Consider the following 14,440-nt stretch of genomic DNA (forward strand, 5'->3'; position numbering starts at 1 on the left):
GAGAAAAGGTCTGAAGGATGAGGCCTTTGAAATGGGTATATGGCAAGTTTCTCCTGTCAGCAAAGGTTGCATGTATCAGTGGTGGGAGTTATGCCCTGCTTCAGGGGCATGATAAACACTGGGGTCTGATCTAAAGAACTGCAGGTGGATGTGACCATGCTATGGTGGACAAAAATTGAGATGAGGATCTTCTGTATGTTACAGGTCTAAAGAACACAGTGTTATTCTCAGTCTGCTTTATGTGTTAAGTGGCTGATGCTAATTAGAAAGGTCAAACATTACCTGTAGAACCAAGGGTTTGATTCAGATTTCTGGCAGAGAGAAGAAGGATCAAAGTGCCTTAGTGTAGACCTTCCTTATTTTTAATGTAATGATGCACAGTACTTTACTCCCTCATTTTTTAAAGGAAAAACGTTGCCTGTAACAGCACTTGAACTTGGTTGCTTTTTTTTTTTTCCTAATAAATATGAATTTTGAGGTTTTTTCCTCTTACCTCTGTCTGAGGTCTCACCTTAAATGTCACCAGAGTCTGGCTGATACTTTTCACTGGGTGCTAGGCATACCTGCAAGTGGGTTCAAGGAATAATCTAAGATGCTGTGGGTATTTGTTTCTTGGCTACTGGATTGTGATTGTCATTCAGCTTGAAATTGAGGAGTTCTCTGCTTTCCTGTTAATTTTTTTTCCCATTTAAATATTATGATAAATGCATAGGAAATGCACATATTTTGGTGTGAGCATAATAATTTCATAAGCATTCACTGATTCTTCATAGCTGTTAGTTTTAGGAGAGAAGGGTCTGGTGTTTGCATCGTCTGTTGGGGAATGTTCTCTGCCCATTCTGACACGGCTGGGAAGGGAGCATGCTACATTGTTAAAGTGAAATGCAATTTTTTTCCCCCTTCCTTTTTCAAACATCCACTACAATATGTAAGACATAGACAGTTGTGATAAAAGATGCTGCTTTAGTCCTTTTCACTTTTGGAGGAGTGGCAAGAATGAAATTCCTGTATGAATGTTTCTCAAGGACATAAGGGATTAATATATCTTAAAATAGACACTATTAACTTAGAAATGTATTTTCCACATTTTAATAAGAAAAGATAGGGAAGAAATGGTATTTTCTTTGTTCTTTCAGCCTGTTTTGTGAATTTAAAGATTGCCTGCTTACAAGACAGTTAAGTTCTGTAGAATCTCAAGAACTGTTGCAGTTTTATGTGCCTAAGTAGTCATCCATGCTGCCATTTTACAGGATTATTTTAGATTCTGGTGATTGCATGGCACCACAAACTCCTTTTTGCCAGTAGGACCATGAGGCAACCAGGAGTGAGACTTGGGGAGCATACACTGTCCTCAGGAGGGTGCTGGTGAAAGTGGGGCGTGTTTCAACCACGTGCTTTATGGGATAGGGATATTTGTGAATTGTTCCCTTCTTTTCCCGAGCCTCCAGCAGCACGGTTTTTCTTCTTTTAGTTCAGTGTGCTGCCAGTTTGGTTACTAACTCAGATATTTGCTGCCAAGGTGGTCGGAAGGGCTGAAGTCACCAGCTCTGGCTGAGTATCGCAGCTCTGAGCGCACGCAGAGCTCCCTCCCGCTGCCCGGCGGTGACGCCAGCGTTGGAGAGGAGCGAGCATGGCACATTGTTTCTCCTGTGGGCCTGGTTATTTATTTCTGCATTCCCATTCATAATAGCATAATAACAGATTTGAGACAATAAGATAATTACTTCGCTTCTTGGGTGGTTAAAATTAACTGCGCTCATTGCGTATTTATTCAGGGAAAAAATACAAGTTGTTTAGTGATTGCCCAGAAATTCATTATCTGCATAATGCTCTGTTTCTAAATGTGTATTGCATGACCATTTGTCTGTGCCAAGAGCAAGCATGCAGCACTATCTGATGTAATTAGTTTTCCCCTTACATGCCAGGGAGAACATCTGGGCTAATTGCATGTTGTTGACAAAAGTTGCCGTTCTAATGGGGGTTCCTGTTTGTGCACACACATGTTCATTATAGATACAAACATGCTCATGATTTCAGTTTATCCTCAAGCAAACTGGTAGCTTTTACTAATGAGATACTCCTGGTCATTTAGGACTGGGGTCACACCATGTCTCTGGGCAGCTTTAGCAACTGTTAGCAGGAGTAAAATGCTCTCAGTTTAAACAGAAAATAAACAAACCTGTAATACTTCTGCTTCTGTTTTGTTTTTCCAGCCTCCACTGGTCCAGGCAATCTTCAGTGGTGATCCAGAAGAGATACGGATGTTGATCTACAAAACTGAGGATGTCAACGCCTTGGTATGTGACTGGCATGTTGTGCACCATACCTGTGGACTGTGGCAATGACAGTATTAAAAATGTCCTCAGTAATTAACACATAACAGAATGGAAATGATTGGGAAGGATGAGATTTTGGGGCTTCAGTTGTATCCTAAGTAGGAGTCAATGTAATTGTCTCCAGCAGATGACTTTAAATTTTCTAAGTGTATGGTAATTATTCCAAATGTGCAGGTCAGTCAAGGACATTGTTTTTTCTCTTACTGAGAAAATGAATGAAAACAGCTGAAAATTGCATATTTTTACTCTCTGTAGGGTTTCCTTTTATGAAGAGTCTTTGCAGATCAGGAGCTGTTATGCATTTGACTCTACTTGAACTAAAGCTTCACTGTAATTCTCAGCTGTGAGAGTAAGGAAGCAGAATCTTGGCCACAATTTGCCCACAAAGGAATTACTGTTTTGCAGATTGGCTTATTCCAGCCAGAATGGTAAGCAGCTGTAAACAAGTAGTAGTAGTTGAGTACTTTGGCAGTGAAAAAAATGTCTCCAAGTCAAACTTGGTCTTTTTTGCAGAAATTGGGGTGTTTTTTTCCCCCCTCTCTTTGATTTTAATTTGTATGCGTACTGTTAGAAGTAAGTCCTGCCAGTCCTGACTACAATCTGTGGCCTCTCAAAGTGGTGAGAATATAAAGCAGAAGCAGAATGATAATTTCCAGGTGTTTCCTGAACTTTTGAATCAACCTTCCTTTTCTTTGTGTCTTTCTGTGATGTAAAACTATCGGTTTATTCATTGCTACCTCCAGCAGTTTGTCTGGTACCGTCTTGGCATTGCAGCTTTTGCAGGGAGTGGGGTCCAACTGTCTGGTTCAGAGCTACCAAAAGGAACTAGAGAGGTGATCCTAGAGGTGGTCTGCTTGACTGGCTCCACCCATTTGCTGTCCAGTAGAAGGAAAGACATGCCACTGTGTGAAATCTGATGCAAGACCTTGATGTAAAGCTTTCCCCATGATTATCAGTACCTGATTGTTTTCCTGCAAGTTCCTAAAAGTGTTATCCTTAAAGAATTATCTCCCTCAGGTTTCCTGCTTGTTTTTTGCTGATGATCTTAACAAACTAAAGAAAAAAACCAAACCCATCCAAACAAAACCCCCTCAGCAAGGTAGATTAACACCACAGTCCCAAAATTTCATCTGTATTTCATGCTGGATTTTCAAAATAGCATTTCCTGTACAAGGTTATTGTGTGTTTCTCCAATGTTTTTCTATCCTTTGGCTGCAAGTGTGTTAGTGATGGTTGCTATGGAGATGGTCTCAGCTGTCAGGTGCAAGATTAGATGAAGAATTTGTGTTTTGCAGATGAGTCCCATACTTCTTAATAGAAAAAGTAATTGAATGGTTTTGCCCAATATACTGCTTACAATGCTCAAAATCCACCTAAGAAGCTTTGCCTCGTCAGGAGCAAAACTCCAAGCTGTTCTTTGAAGTCATTAGAAAGATACTGGTCAACACAAACTCTGAAGGTTGTTTTCTGAACAGTGACTGCAGGGAAGAGTCAATTGCTTAAAATATCACTGAAGAAAGATGAAAAGATTTTCCCCTCATTGTGCTGTGAGCTGGCAATTTGCATTGCATGCTTCTGTTTCTATTTTAAGGGTGTTTTTAATTACTTCCACGTTAGCCTTTGGTTGCTCACATGAGAGGAAACTCTGACATCGTTTGGCAGAGATTTGTTCTTTGTTGATCATTTTGGTTGGCTGTGTCAACACTGGAATAGTTCAAATATAGGTAGGACAGGGATACAAAGTAAAAGTCTGGTTTTGCAGCAAGCTTTGGGTATTTCTGAAGTTTAAAATATCAGGGTATTTTTAATGTCCATCAAGAAAAGTATTTAGAAGACAGAAGAAAAAGAGCACAGAGAAACAACACGAAATTAGGCATACATGTGCAGATGTCCCAAGAGAAAATTAATCTCAGGAAAGAGTTTAGAAGATTACTTTTTTTTGGTCTGGTAAAATAATTAGTAACTTCCCAAGCCAAGGACTTGTTTGTTGATGGAAATGGCTACATTCTGGATACTGCTGTAATTATGGCTTCTACTTTAAACAAAGTGAAATCTGTTTGGGTTACAAGTGTGGTTTTAACTCATTCTGCCACTGTAATTGTTACTTTGACCTCTCCAGTCCAACCTGTGCTTTGGGGGCAAGTGATGGCACCTGTGAACACTGGGGGCATGGACTCTGTTATATTTAGCTGATAATGAGCAATTCCCTCCCCCTGGGCAGTGAATACACACTGTGTCCATAGGAAGTGTGGTGAGCATTCAGCAGCCTGTTTTCCCAGGATATTTGTGATATCACTTGGACAATCCAGACTGCCAGATTAGTTGCAGGTAGACATCTTCTACACTTGCTGTTTGGTTCATTCCAAAGCAGCAGGGTGATCACACTGTGCGTATGCAGATGGGGATCTTTTGGGGTGCTGTTTTTACTTAGGGAAGGGTGGGAAAGAATGACCCCCAGAATATAGGGACTAATCTGGATCCAGTTGTTACCCCTTCTTGTTTGGGATTCATAATACATGAGCTGTGCAGCATCTTATGTCTGCAAAGTCCAGTTGTTGTTCCCTGTGTAATTTCCATTTTTATCTCAGTCTTCAGTTTAGTTTCTCTTCAAAATATCCAAATTTAAAAGAAAAAATAGTCATAAAGCTTTCCAATATTCTTCCCCATAAGTGATGTGTTGTTTGCAAGTCATTTAATTCTCTCTGTTTTTATTTTTTATCCCCTAATGCTGTGCTTTTTCTTGGCTAGAACCCTGTTTCTAGCTGCAGAGTTTCTGCAGAGGAACAGGCAGCAGCACCAGCAGAGATTGCAGGGCTATACATGCAGGACCATGTATTTAGGGGGAGGTTTATTATGAGATAAAGAGAGAAGGAAGGAAGTCATTATGGAGACCCATGTACATGTGCAGTTCATGACTTTTTTCCTCATTATCCTGCTTGGAAAGGCATAGATTTGCAGCACTGCCTTTGTCAGGAGGATTCAGGCTTCATCCAGGCCTCCCCACATGCACACAAGTTCTATACATTCCTGTGCTATTGCCAAGCATGTTTTTGAAGGTGCTGTGAGTGCTTGAAGGTACAAATAGGCACATATTTAGGGTTGTGAGTCTGAAAGGTTTTGCATGTTTGGGATAGCTGAAGTGGCTATTTAGCCTCTAGTACTGCTGTTTAATATGCTGTTTTTTAAGCAGGAAGTGATGGAGAATTTTTTCCCACAGGAATTATGAACAATTTTTCATAGTGTAGCAAAAATGAATATAAAACTACACTGATGTTTGCAATGCAAGGTAACTAGCATGACTTCTGTTCAGATAACATTTTTTTTTGGCTTAGATTTTTTTTTTTTTGTAATACTTCATAATGAAAATTTTTAAACTGTGAAGAAGATTCTGCTGGAGAGACTGAGAGTCTGAAATATTCTGGGTTGCATTGCAACAGTGTGGTAGTGTAGTAATGGTTACTGTTATATATATCCCTGCTGGTGACTCATCTCATCAGTTTGAGGCAGTTCAGGATGTATAGACCATTAAAATCTCATGGCAGGGTTTGGCTGTAACTGCATTATTGTCTTCAAAGGTAGCAATAGCAGCCTGAAATACCTGAATTTTCTAAATCTTTTGCAATCCTGAGTGTGCTCCCATGCCTTAACACCCCCCATCCAAAGTCAATATAGTGTTTATAAAAATGGAGGAGTTGTTTAAGTCTATCTTTTGAGTCTTACGGTGAATACCAGTGGGCATCAAAATATTTTCATTTTTTAGGATAATAATTTCTATGGTCTCAATGTGGAATTAGTAATTAGTTTTTAAAGTTAGGCATTTCTAGCATGAAAGTCACTGTCAGCCTCATGGAAGGTAGTAATTGTTAGATAAGGGGGGAGAATAAAGATTGTTTCTTGACCTGAAAGATCAAAGTGTTTGTCTCTTCTGCTTCATGAGCAATTGGCAATTTAAGACTTAGTCCAGAAAAATCTTTATTTCTGAGGCTAAATTGAAGACTGTGGCGTGAGAGGTGCTGGAACGAGGAACTGCATTTTCAGATGGGAATTTCTGTTATGCAGAAGAAAGAGCACAAATTATAAGTTACACAGCTTGACTTTCACTTTTACCTGTGGTGCTCACAGTCAAACATTTTGATTTACTCTGTAAATTTCAGGCTTTAATAAAGGAATGTCTGAGGAGGAGGAAATCCTTGAAGCAGCAGATATTTCCTTGGTACACCATCAACTTTTGGCTCCAAACAGTTGTAAATAGCCCAAGAAATAGGTGCTTTTAGCCTCTTCAGTAATTCCTAACAGTTCCCAATATTTAATTTTTCTGAAGTCAACTTGTATCTGAATTTTTTTTTAATGGCTGTGCTATTTAAATGATGTATACTCGGATGTAACAACTGTAAATGGAGTGAATGAGCAAGAGGGGTTTTTTTGTCATTATTTTGTTAGACTTGATCAGTGGAAGTTATATTCATTAATGTGCTTTATTCTGCCACCCAGGCACATTTTGAAGGTGGTGGGAATCCAAAGGCTTCAGTAACTCTGTTTCTGTGGTGGACTAAACTCCTTCTGTAAACTCCTACTGTTCCTGTTAGCTGCTCAGGCAGTTTGGTGACAAAGAAAGGATACATACACTGATTTTCTGCATCAGTTGCACTTACATTTTAATATTAAGTAACTCTGTCCTAAGCATCACCTGATCTGAGCAGTTGCAGTTGATATCAAAATTCAATTCCATTATCTCCTGTGACATGTAGGCTGTGTTGAGGACAAAATGTAGGCCCTTTACCTAATGTGCCTGATAATTTTACATGTGCTGATATGATGCATTCAGCTCACTGTTCTGCTAATCTATATGTACCCCAGGCTCTGATCCAATAAAGCACTTAAGGACTAGTCTAACTTTAAACCTGTGAGGGCCTTATCAGTGCCAGTGTGATCACTTGAGCAGTTTAAGCATGTGTTGAGTGTTTTTCTTGCTGAGGCCAATCTGTTCCTGATTGCCTAGCTGTTAGATTCTTAGTTTCTTTTATCTGTATTATAAAAAAAAAAAAAAGGTGTATAGATAATGTTAACCTGCAGCATCATCTTTTCTGTGAACTAATATAGGCTACTAACACAGTTTCTTAGAATCAGAGATGACATTAAAGATCATCTCATTCCAAACTCATGCCATGAAGGACACCTTTCACCAGACCAGGTTGCTCAAAGCTCCATCCTACCTGGCCCTGAGCACTTCCAGGGGCAGGTCATCCACAGCTTCTCTGGACAGTCTATGTCAGTACCTCAGCACCTGCACAGTAATGGATTTATTCTCAGTATCTAATCTAAACCTGCCCTCTTTCAGCTTGATTTCCCCTTGTCCTATCACTACACTCCCTTGTGAAAAATCCCTCTCCAGCTCTCTTGTAGGCCCCCTTTAGGTACTGGAAAGAGAGTTTATCTCATCTCAGCCTGATTTTCTAGCCATTGTTTATAGCTTATCTGCTGTCTCTTGCTGACCTTTTTGTTCTTCTGAGAACTGCACTTGAAGCAGGTCTGATTATTTCTCTGAATGCTTTTTGTAATCCTGTTATCATCTCTTTCCCCCACTTACTTTCCTTGCCTTGATAATGTATGTTGAGGTTTGGGGTTCTGCCAAACCTTTCCTTGAAACAATTTTTATCCTTCTCTCTGTGTGTAGCCTGCAGTCTTTAGATCATTATTGATTTACTTTTGTTCTCCTGTTCCCAGCAGCACAGGACGAGGTGCTGGGGCTGGATCAATGGTGGGGTGTGGGCTGGGTGCCCAGACAGTGAGGGAGGAGCTGTGGCTGTGAGGGATCACAGCTCTGATGGGGCCACAAGGGCTGTGGTGGGACAGGAAGGCAGAAGCCTCAGTTCCTCTGTCTGGGTACCAGTGCTCTGCACAGTCTGAACAGGAGCTCAGGGATGTTCCTCCAGTGAGGTGTTCACTGTGCACAGTCTGAACAGGAGCTCAGGGATGTTCCTCCAGTGAGGTGTTCACTGTGCACAGTCTGAACAGGAGCTCAGGGATGTTCCTCCAGTGAGGTGTTCACTGTGCACAGTCTGAACAGGAGCTCAGGGATGTTCCTCCAGTGAGGTGTTCACTGTGCCCAGTCTGAACAGGAGCTCAGGGATGTTCCTCCAGTGAGGTGTTCACTGCATGCTCAGCTGCAGGTGTAGTGTGTGAGTTTCTCCCTGCCAAACTCCTGGAAGTGTTGCCTGTAGGGCTCTGTGTGCAAGTGCCAACTTGTGCCTGGTTGTGATAAATGGAGACATTTTAGGCTTTTTTTTTACTCTTGGAGAATAAAGCTTAAATTCAGTTTTGTGACTAACTTGTCTTTCTCTGAAAACTTGATTTGCACTCAATGTGATAGGCTTTGTATTGATTTTATAAACTGAAAGCTTAGAAAGCTTACAGAGCTAGTTATTTCTGTTACAGAAGAGTAAATTTTTTTTGTTTCATATCCTTTCCTCCCTCAGTTTGCATCAGAATTACATTTTAGTACAGAAAATTGCTTATAATGAACAAAGCACTGGGTAGCCTTAGTTCCATGATACAGAAAATTGCTTGGTCTTGTATCATTAGCCTTCAACTTCAAACTCCTCTGCTCCTGCCAGACTTGGCTGTGTTGCACTGACAGGTACAATGGCTATTACAAGTACTGTGTTGTACTAAAGACCACTTCATGCATTAATAACAACAAACTAAGAAAAAATTAGAACTGGTTCTATTGTTATATATATGTCTGATCAGTCAGTATATATTTTGCCACGGGTAGCCTTAGGATAGGGAATATGAAAACTATGAAAGATCTCACATGTACTTAGTAGCCTGTAGAAGCTGTTCTTTGGTGTTAGGAATGAAGTATATGAGAGTAACTTGTGATAGTGGTTCCTGAGTGAACACTGCTGCCTGGACACTGCTTAATATTCTTTTTATATGCCTGCCATGTGAGAAAGTGAAAGCCCATAAGAGATCTTCCCCTCTGACCTGTGACAATCAGGGTTTTATGTAACCAGTCTTCTGAGAGTTTCATGTGCATGCCCAATACATAAGATCAAAACCAGTGCAGCAGAATTTGAGGATTATGAATGTTATGTATGTTTAAAAAAGCCATACAAACACAAAAATTAAGCATAAACTGTTCTGGTGATTAGTGGCTCTGGGCTTCTCAGTGCCAGAAAACAATTTTCAACATTCCAGTGACAAATGCTTCTGCTGCACAGATTTGTCCACATTTATAGCATACTTTGAAGATATTCCAAAATAGCTTATGGTTGATGGTTGCTTGGGCATGTTGAAAGTGATATTTTCATGACAGGCTCAGAGATCTTTTTCAGGGACGGGGTGTAAATATTGGTAGGATTTCTCTGTTGATACTGTTTGCAGGAAGTGTTCAATTTGCTACCAGTTTAAAATATTCAGTGCTTGTAGGTTGCAACAAGTTGGATTGCTAAGGTCTCTTAGGACTTATTTTTGTGGTTCAGAAACCAAAATCAAATACATTTACAATTAAAAACAGCACAATGAGCAGTATTAGCAGTTCCTGTGATTGTTGTTACCCATACTTTAATATTTAGCAGTTCTTTTAAATGCCTGTGTTCTGGAATCAGCGGAATAAAGCAATAAAATAAAGGGGTTTGTGAACACTGTATTTATACCCCTTGAAATAATAACAATAAAAAAATCTTTAAAATGGACTCCTTAATTTGGAAAATTACAGAAATAAAAAAACCCTGGATGTTATATATATATCTTAGCAATTCTTTTAAGGACAGATTTGACTAGTAAAACTTTGTTTATATTTAAAGGTCAGTCAAGATGTATATGCCCATCTTGGGCTGCTGTAGATATCCAGGCTATGGTGTACAAGAACCTTTGTAGACCAAGAAGAGTTTGCATCTTGATTTTGTGTGTGGTTCCAAGTAATTTTCCTGAGCTATTCTTTTGAAGACTCTGGTGTTGTACTGTTGATGCAAACTGCATACAAAGTCTGATATTCAGAAGCTTCTGGATTATGTTGCTGTGATACCTAAGAGTGGAAAATGTTTCTGAAAGAGACCTAAAGATGCTGTCTTTGCTCATTTTGGCTTTGATTTCATCTACCTGTAACAGACTAGAGGCAATATCTCTGCAAGGTCTGGTGGAAATGAGAGATAAAAAATAGAGGATTATTGGGAGGAAGAGTGTTGTTGAGGTCTTGAATTTTGTTCTTTCACTGGCTGAGATTGCATTTCTAATTGCAAACAGAAATTCACGCAGAAAAATAAATAAATACAAATTGTTTGCGCTTTAACACTAATGTCTGCACTTATTGACCATGTTTTGTAACTGGACAATCTGTGGTTTTGTAGGATGCTGAGAAAAGAACCCCTCTTCACGTTGCATCATTCCTGGGGGATGCAGACATCATTGAGCTTCTTATTTTGTCAGGTAAGGTACAGTCCCTCACTGCTGTTAACTGGTAAATCAGTTAAAACTATAAGGAATACCCAGAAAAGCATATATAAGGAAGTTTTGGGCTTTTTTTATTTCTGAGTTTCACGGAGCTGGTTGCACTTCTTGCAAGCTTAGAAAATTTATTAAAATTTGGTGATACAATCATAAAATGTACCCTGTGACTAAGAAGAATTAATAAACAAAGTAACTAGCTTTTAACAACTTATAAAGCCTTCAAACTGACAGTATTTATAATTCAGAGACTTGCTGGAGTACATATTTGAAATGTGGCTTCATATCTTGGAGTACAATCCAAGAATTCCTGTTAAGCAAAAATTATGGAATAATAGCAAAAAAATTATTAATCAGCTTAAGTGAATTGTAAGTGCTGTTTACATTAGAAGCATGTTTCTAAGAATCAGGAAGTTTATTTGGATATTAGAAACTGTGTAGTAGGAAATATCTAAACAAAAGAAATGAAAAAAAGTTTCCCAACTGTTGTAGTGACAGAAAACGCAATCAAAATATGTCAGAACAAAGCGTAAAGCAGTCATCTCTCAAGAAGAGCATAATTCATGGCAAACTCCTGGATGCGCTTGCAGATTTCAAAGGCAGTGTTTTTCTAAGCTGGAGAACTGTAAGTGTAAAGCTTATGGGGATTTAAGAATGTGAGACTGAAAGGAACCTTATGGTAAAAACTTCTAACCCCTTGCAAGCCACCTTATTATGCAGTTGGTCTCACGAGTTTTTAGATGGCTTCTTCAAATGAATTCCATATATTTTTTTTTAAGTTATTTCAGAATTCTCAGCCCTTTGATTACAAGGCACCTTCTAATTTCCAGCCTTGAATCCTAGAATAATTCAGGCTGGAAGGTATTTCTAGAGATGACTTGATCCAACCTCCTGCTTAAAGCACTGAATTTCAAAGTCAGATCAGGCTGTTGATGTGGCTGTGCATGCAGACCACTTGATCATATTTCTTTGGCTCGCCAGTCTAGCCAGACCTGGAGAAGGCAGAAAATGAGAACTCAATTTGCTGTAGCTGTGTGTTTCCTCTGTTCATTTTGGGGGAATTCTGGGTTGCATAATTGCTTAATGAGGGTAACTAGCTGTATACATCATACATCAGCTTTTTGTGCTCTACTCCTCATGGTAGCAGAATGGTTGAGAAGAGCAGTGCTGTGCTGACAGGTTATGTGTGGGCGGGTTATCAATGTGCTAAATGCAAGCATGATTTTCTTCCTTGGGAGGAAGGAGTTAATAAATTTCATCTGTGCATGTGTTCTTGCAGTGTGTGTTGTTTGTCACATACTGCTGTTCCATTGTGGTGTGAGGGGATTGCAGGGGCAATGAACTTTTTCAAGTTTTGCAAGTATCAGCACAGGCAATATTCTCATAAAGAGAAAGGTGAAACTGTTTCGCCCATTTTTCCTAAACAGCATCCAGAAATGTCCCAGTGAACGTTCCTGATGAGGGAAGGAGGCTTTCTAGAGTTCTTCTGGGACACTTAGTTCTAGCACCTCACTGCCAAAATGTCCATGGGTTATAGGGCTTGTCTGACCAACAGCATAAAACATAGGTGATGCATCTTGGAGAGTTTTTATATATCCAAGTGAGTGTGAAAAATTTACAATGTGGGCTTTTAAAAATTGAACTGTGTGTCAGTGGGCCTGTGCTTGGGCTCAGTCTGCAGGAACTGTGTGATCTTTCCCCACTAGCTCAGCATGAGTCAAAATTAATTTTGTGTTGTCTATTCTACTTATTCATTGTTCTTTAATATCTGAAGCATCATTACTCATTATGAGCATGAGTACCTGTATCCAAGAGCAGGTTTGGAGGTTTCTGAGGCTTGGAGGAGCAGGTTTATGACTTGTTATAAACACCTCTTTGTGACTGTGATCTCTCCATGAACTAGGCTGCAAGGACAAGTGCAGCATCTTCCTTTGCTTCACTCTTCAGTCAGCAAATGGTATCATAAAATATTAATGTGAATGCAACATTTAATTACATAAGCAGAAAAACTTTGTTGTCTGACTTAGAATGAAATTATGTTTTCACAGAGAGAAAGCACACAAACACTTGCTGTAGGTGCCAAGCAATATTCTCAGCATGAGTAGAAGCTAGGAGGAGTATCAACACATTTAATTTTCTACACTGTTCAGGAGAGAATTAAATTAAATATGCACCTTCTGAGATTTGTGGTCTATAAACTGATGGCAGTGCAAATGAATGTAGTATCTAATGAATGAAATTTCTGCCCAGGTTGGTTGGAGACAGACCAGGAATGGCTTTCTAGGTAGCCACTGAAATAGAGTCTGTTTGGAACTGATAAAGAAGAGAGTGTGCCAGGTCCCTCAGCTGGTGTGAGTCACCCTGGCCCACTAAATGTCAGAGCCAGATAGGTTTACACCAGCTCCAAGGTCTGATCTGTAATCATATGGTTCAAACTGAGGAAGGGTGCTGAGTGGTTTTGTTGTTCCAGGCTACATGAAAGCAGGAAGCTTTGAGTACTTCACCTCCTTCTGTCAGAAAGGAGAAGGAGCAAGGTAACCATCTCACAGAAACAATCTCTGTATGGTGCCACCAGTCGTGGATGTGCAAGAACAATTGTCTGGGCAAATACAAGCTGCATTCCCATTTGGGCTGGTGCCTGAAGGCATCATGTTTGAGCTCAGTCCCTTACCCCTTGTTCCCCACCAAGGCACTTGCCATCTTGGCAATATTACCTTGCTTTACTATTTCAGAAGGCTCTGGGCTTCTTGCCAAGAAGCTGTCCTTACCTTTTGGTGGGCCTGTTGCTGTGTGTTACAGGAGAAGTTGGAAAGGTGCAAGTAAATAATGACATTAATAGGTTAAAGAGTACAGTTTTCTTCCTCCATTGATTATCCCTAATATTGGAGATTTAGACTGTGGAATCTAGAGATGTGGATTTGGCAGATGTGCTGGATGGAAAACTGTATTTGGTTATGATAAAGAGATGTTAGCTTTATTCCTGAAAGTCAGCATCAAGTTGTTTATTTCAGACCTCAAAGGCAGCTTCAGATTTATTTCCTCTTCTGTCAGAAAAAAATTAGAGTGAAAAATGACAAAGATTGCAAAACAGCCATAATAAAGAAAAGTAGAATACAAAAAGTTTCCTCTCTGTTGATTTTATCTGTAACGTTATATGTTATGTTGTCTACTTCAGCCTCTCAAAGCAAACCCCTACAGTTAAAACTTTGTCAGGCTCAGGTAGAGAAGGTGAGGCTGAGAAAAGACTCTGAAGAGCTTATTTTTTAAAGTGGGTATTTTATAGAATGGACGCATGTTGTGACTATCTGAAAGGCTTGTAAGTGAAATCTTTAAAGCAACTTCTATTTTCAAGGAAGATTTTGCCATAAATTACACAATTTACACCAATTTGAGTGGTTTTCAGCCCTCTTTGTCCTTATAGACACACAGATTAATTAATAGAGCATTGTAGGAAGTGCACTGAAGTGTGGTTAAGGCACTTGGTCCAGAGTGAAGAGATGGATACTGAATTTCTGGCTGACTTGGAGGATGTTGTTGTGGGATGGTCTTGAGGATTTAAGCTTCTGGGGTTTGTTCACAGCCCATTTTAGATGTAGTAGCATGTTCTAGAGCACTTAGTCTTTAAAATTGGATTTCTGTGTTACTCTGCTTTCAAA

At 39.6% G+C, this 14,440-nt stretch overlaps 1 protein-coding gene across 10 annotated transcripts in view; it reads left to right on the top strand.

Moving 5' to 3' along the window:
* Nucleotides 1-14,440, top strand: part of ANKRD44 (ankyrin repeat domain 44) — a 131,577-nt gene that overhangs the window by 59,295 nt on the left and 57,842 nt on the right. For 9 of the 10 annotated variants that reach the window (XM_021555345.2, XM_077785132.1, XM_077785137.1 and 6 more), the window contains exons 2-3: nucleotides 2,214-2,297; nucleotides 10,688-10,766. In XM_021555345.2, coding sequence (XP_021411020.2) covers nucleotides 2,214-2,297; nucleotides 10,688-10,766 — 163 coding nt within the window. Of the gene's footprint in view, nucleotides 1-2,213; nucleotides 2,298-2,627; nucleotides 2,765-10,687; nucleotides 10,767-14,440 lie in introns of those variants that run through there. The other variant, XM_077785136.1, reaches the window with a different exon arrangement.

The sequence above is a fragment of the Lonchura striata genome, chromosome 8 (genome assembly GCF_046129695.1).
Source record: "Lonchura striata isolate bLonStr1 chromosome 8, bLonStr1.mat, whole genome shotgun sequence".
In the NCBI taxonomy this organism is placed as follows: Eukaryota; Metazoa; Chordata; class Aves; order Passeriformes; family Estrildidae; genus Lonchura; species Lonchura striata.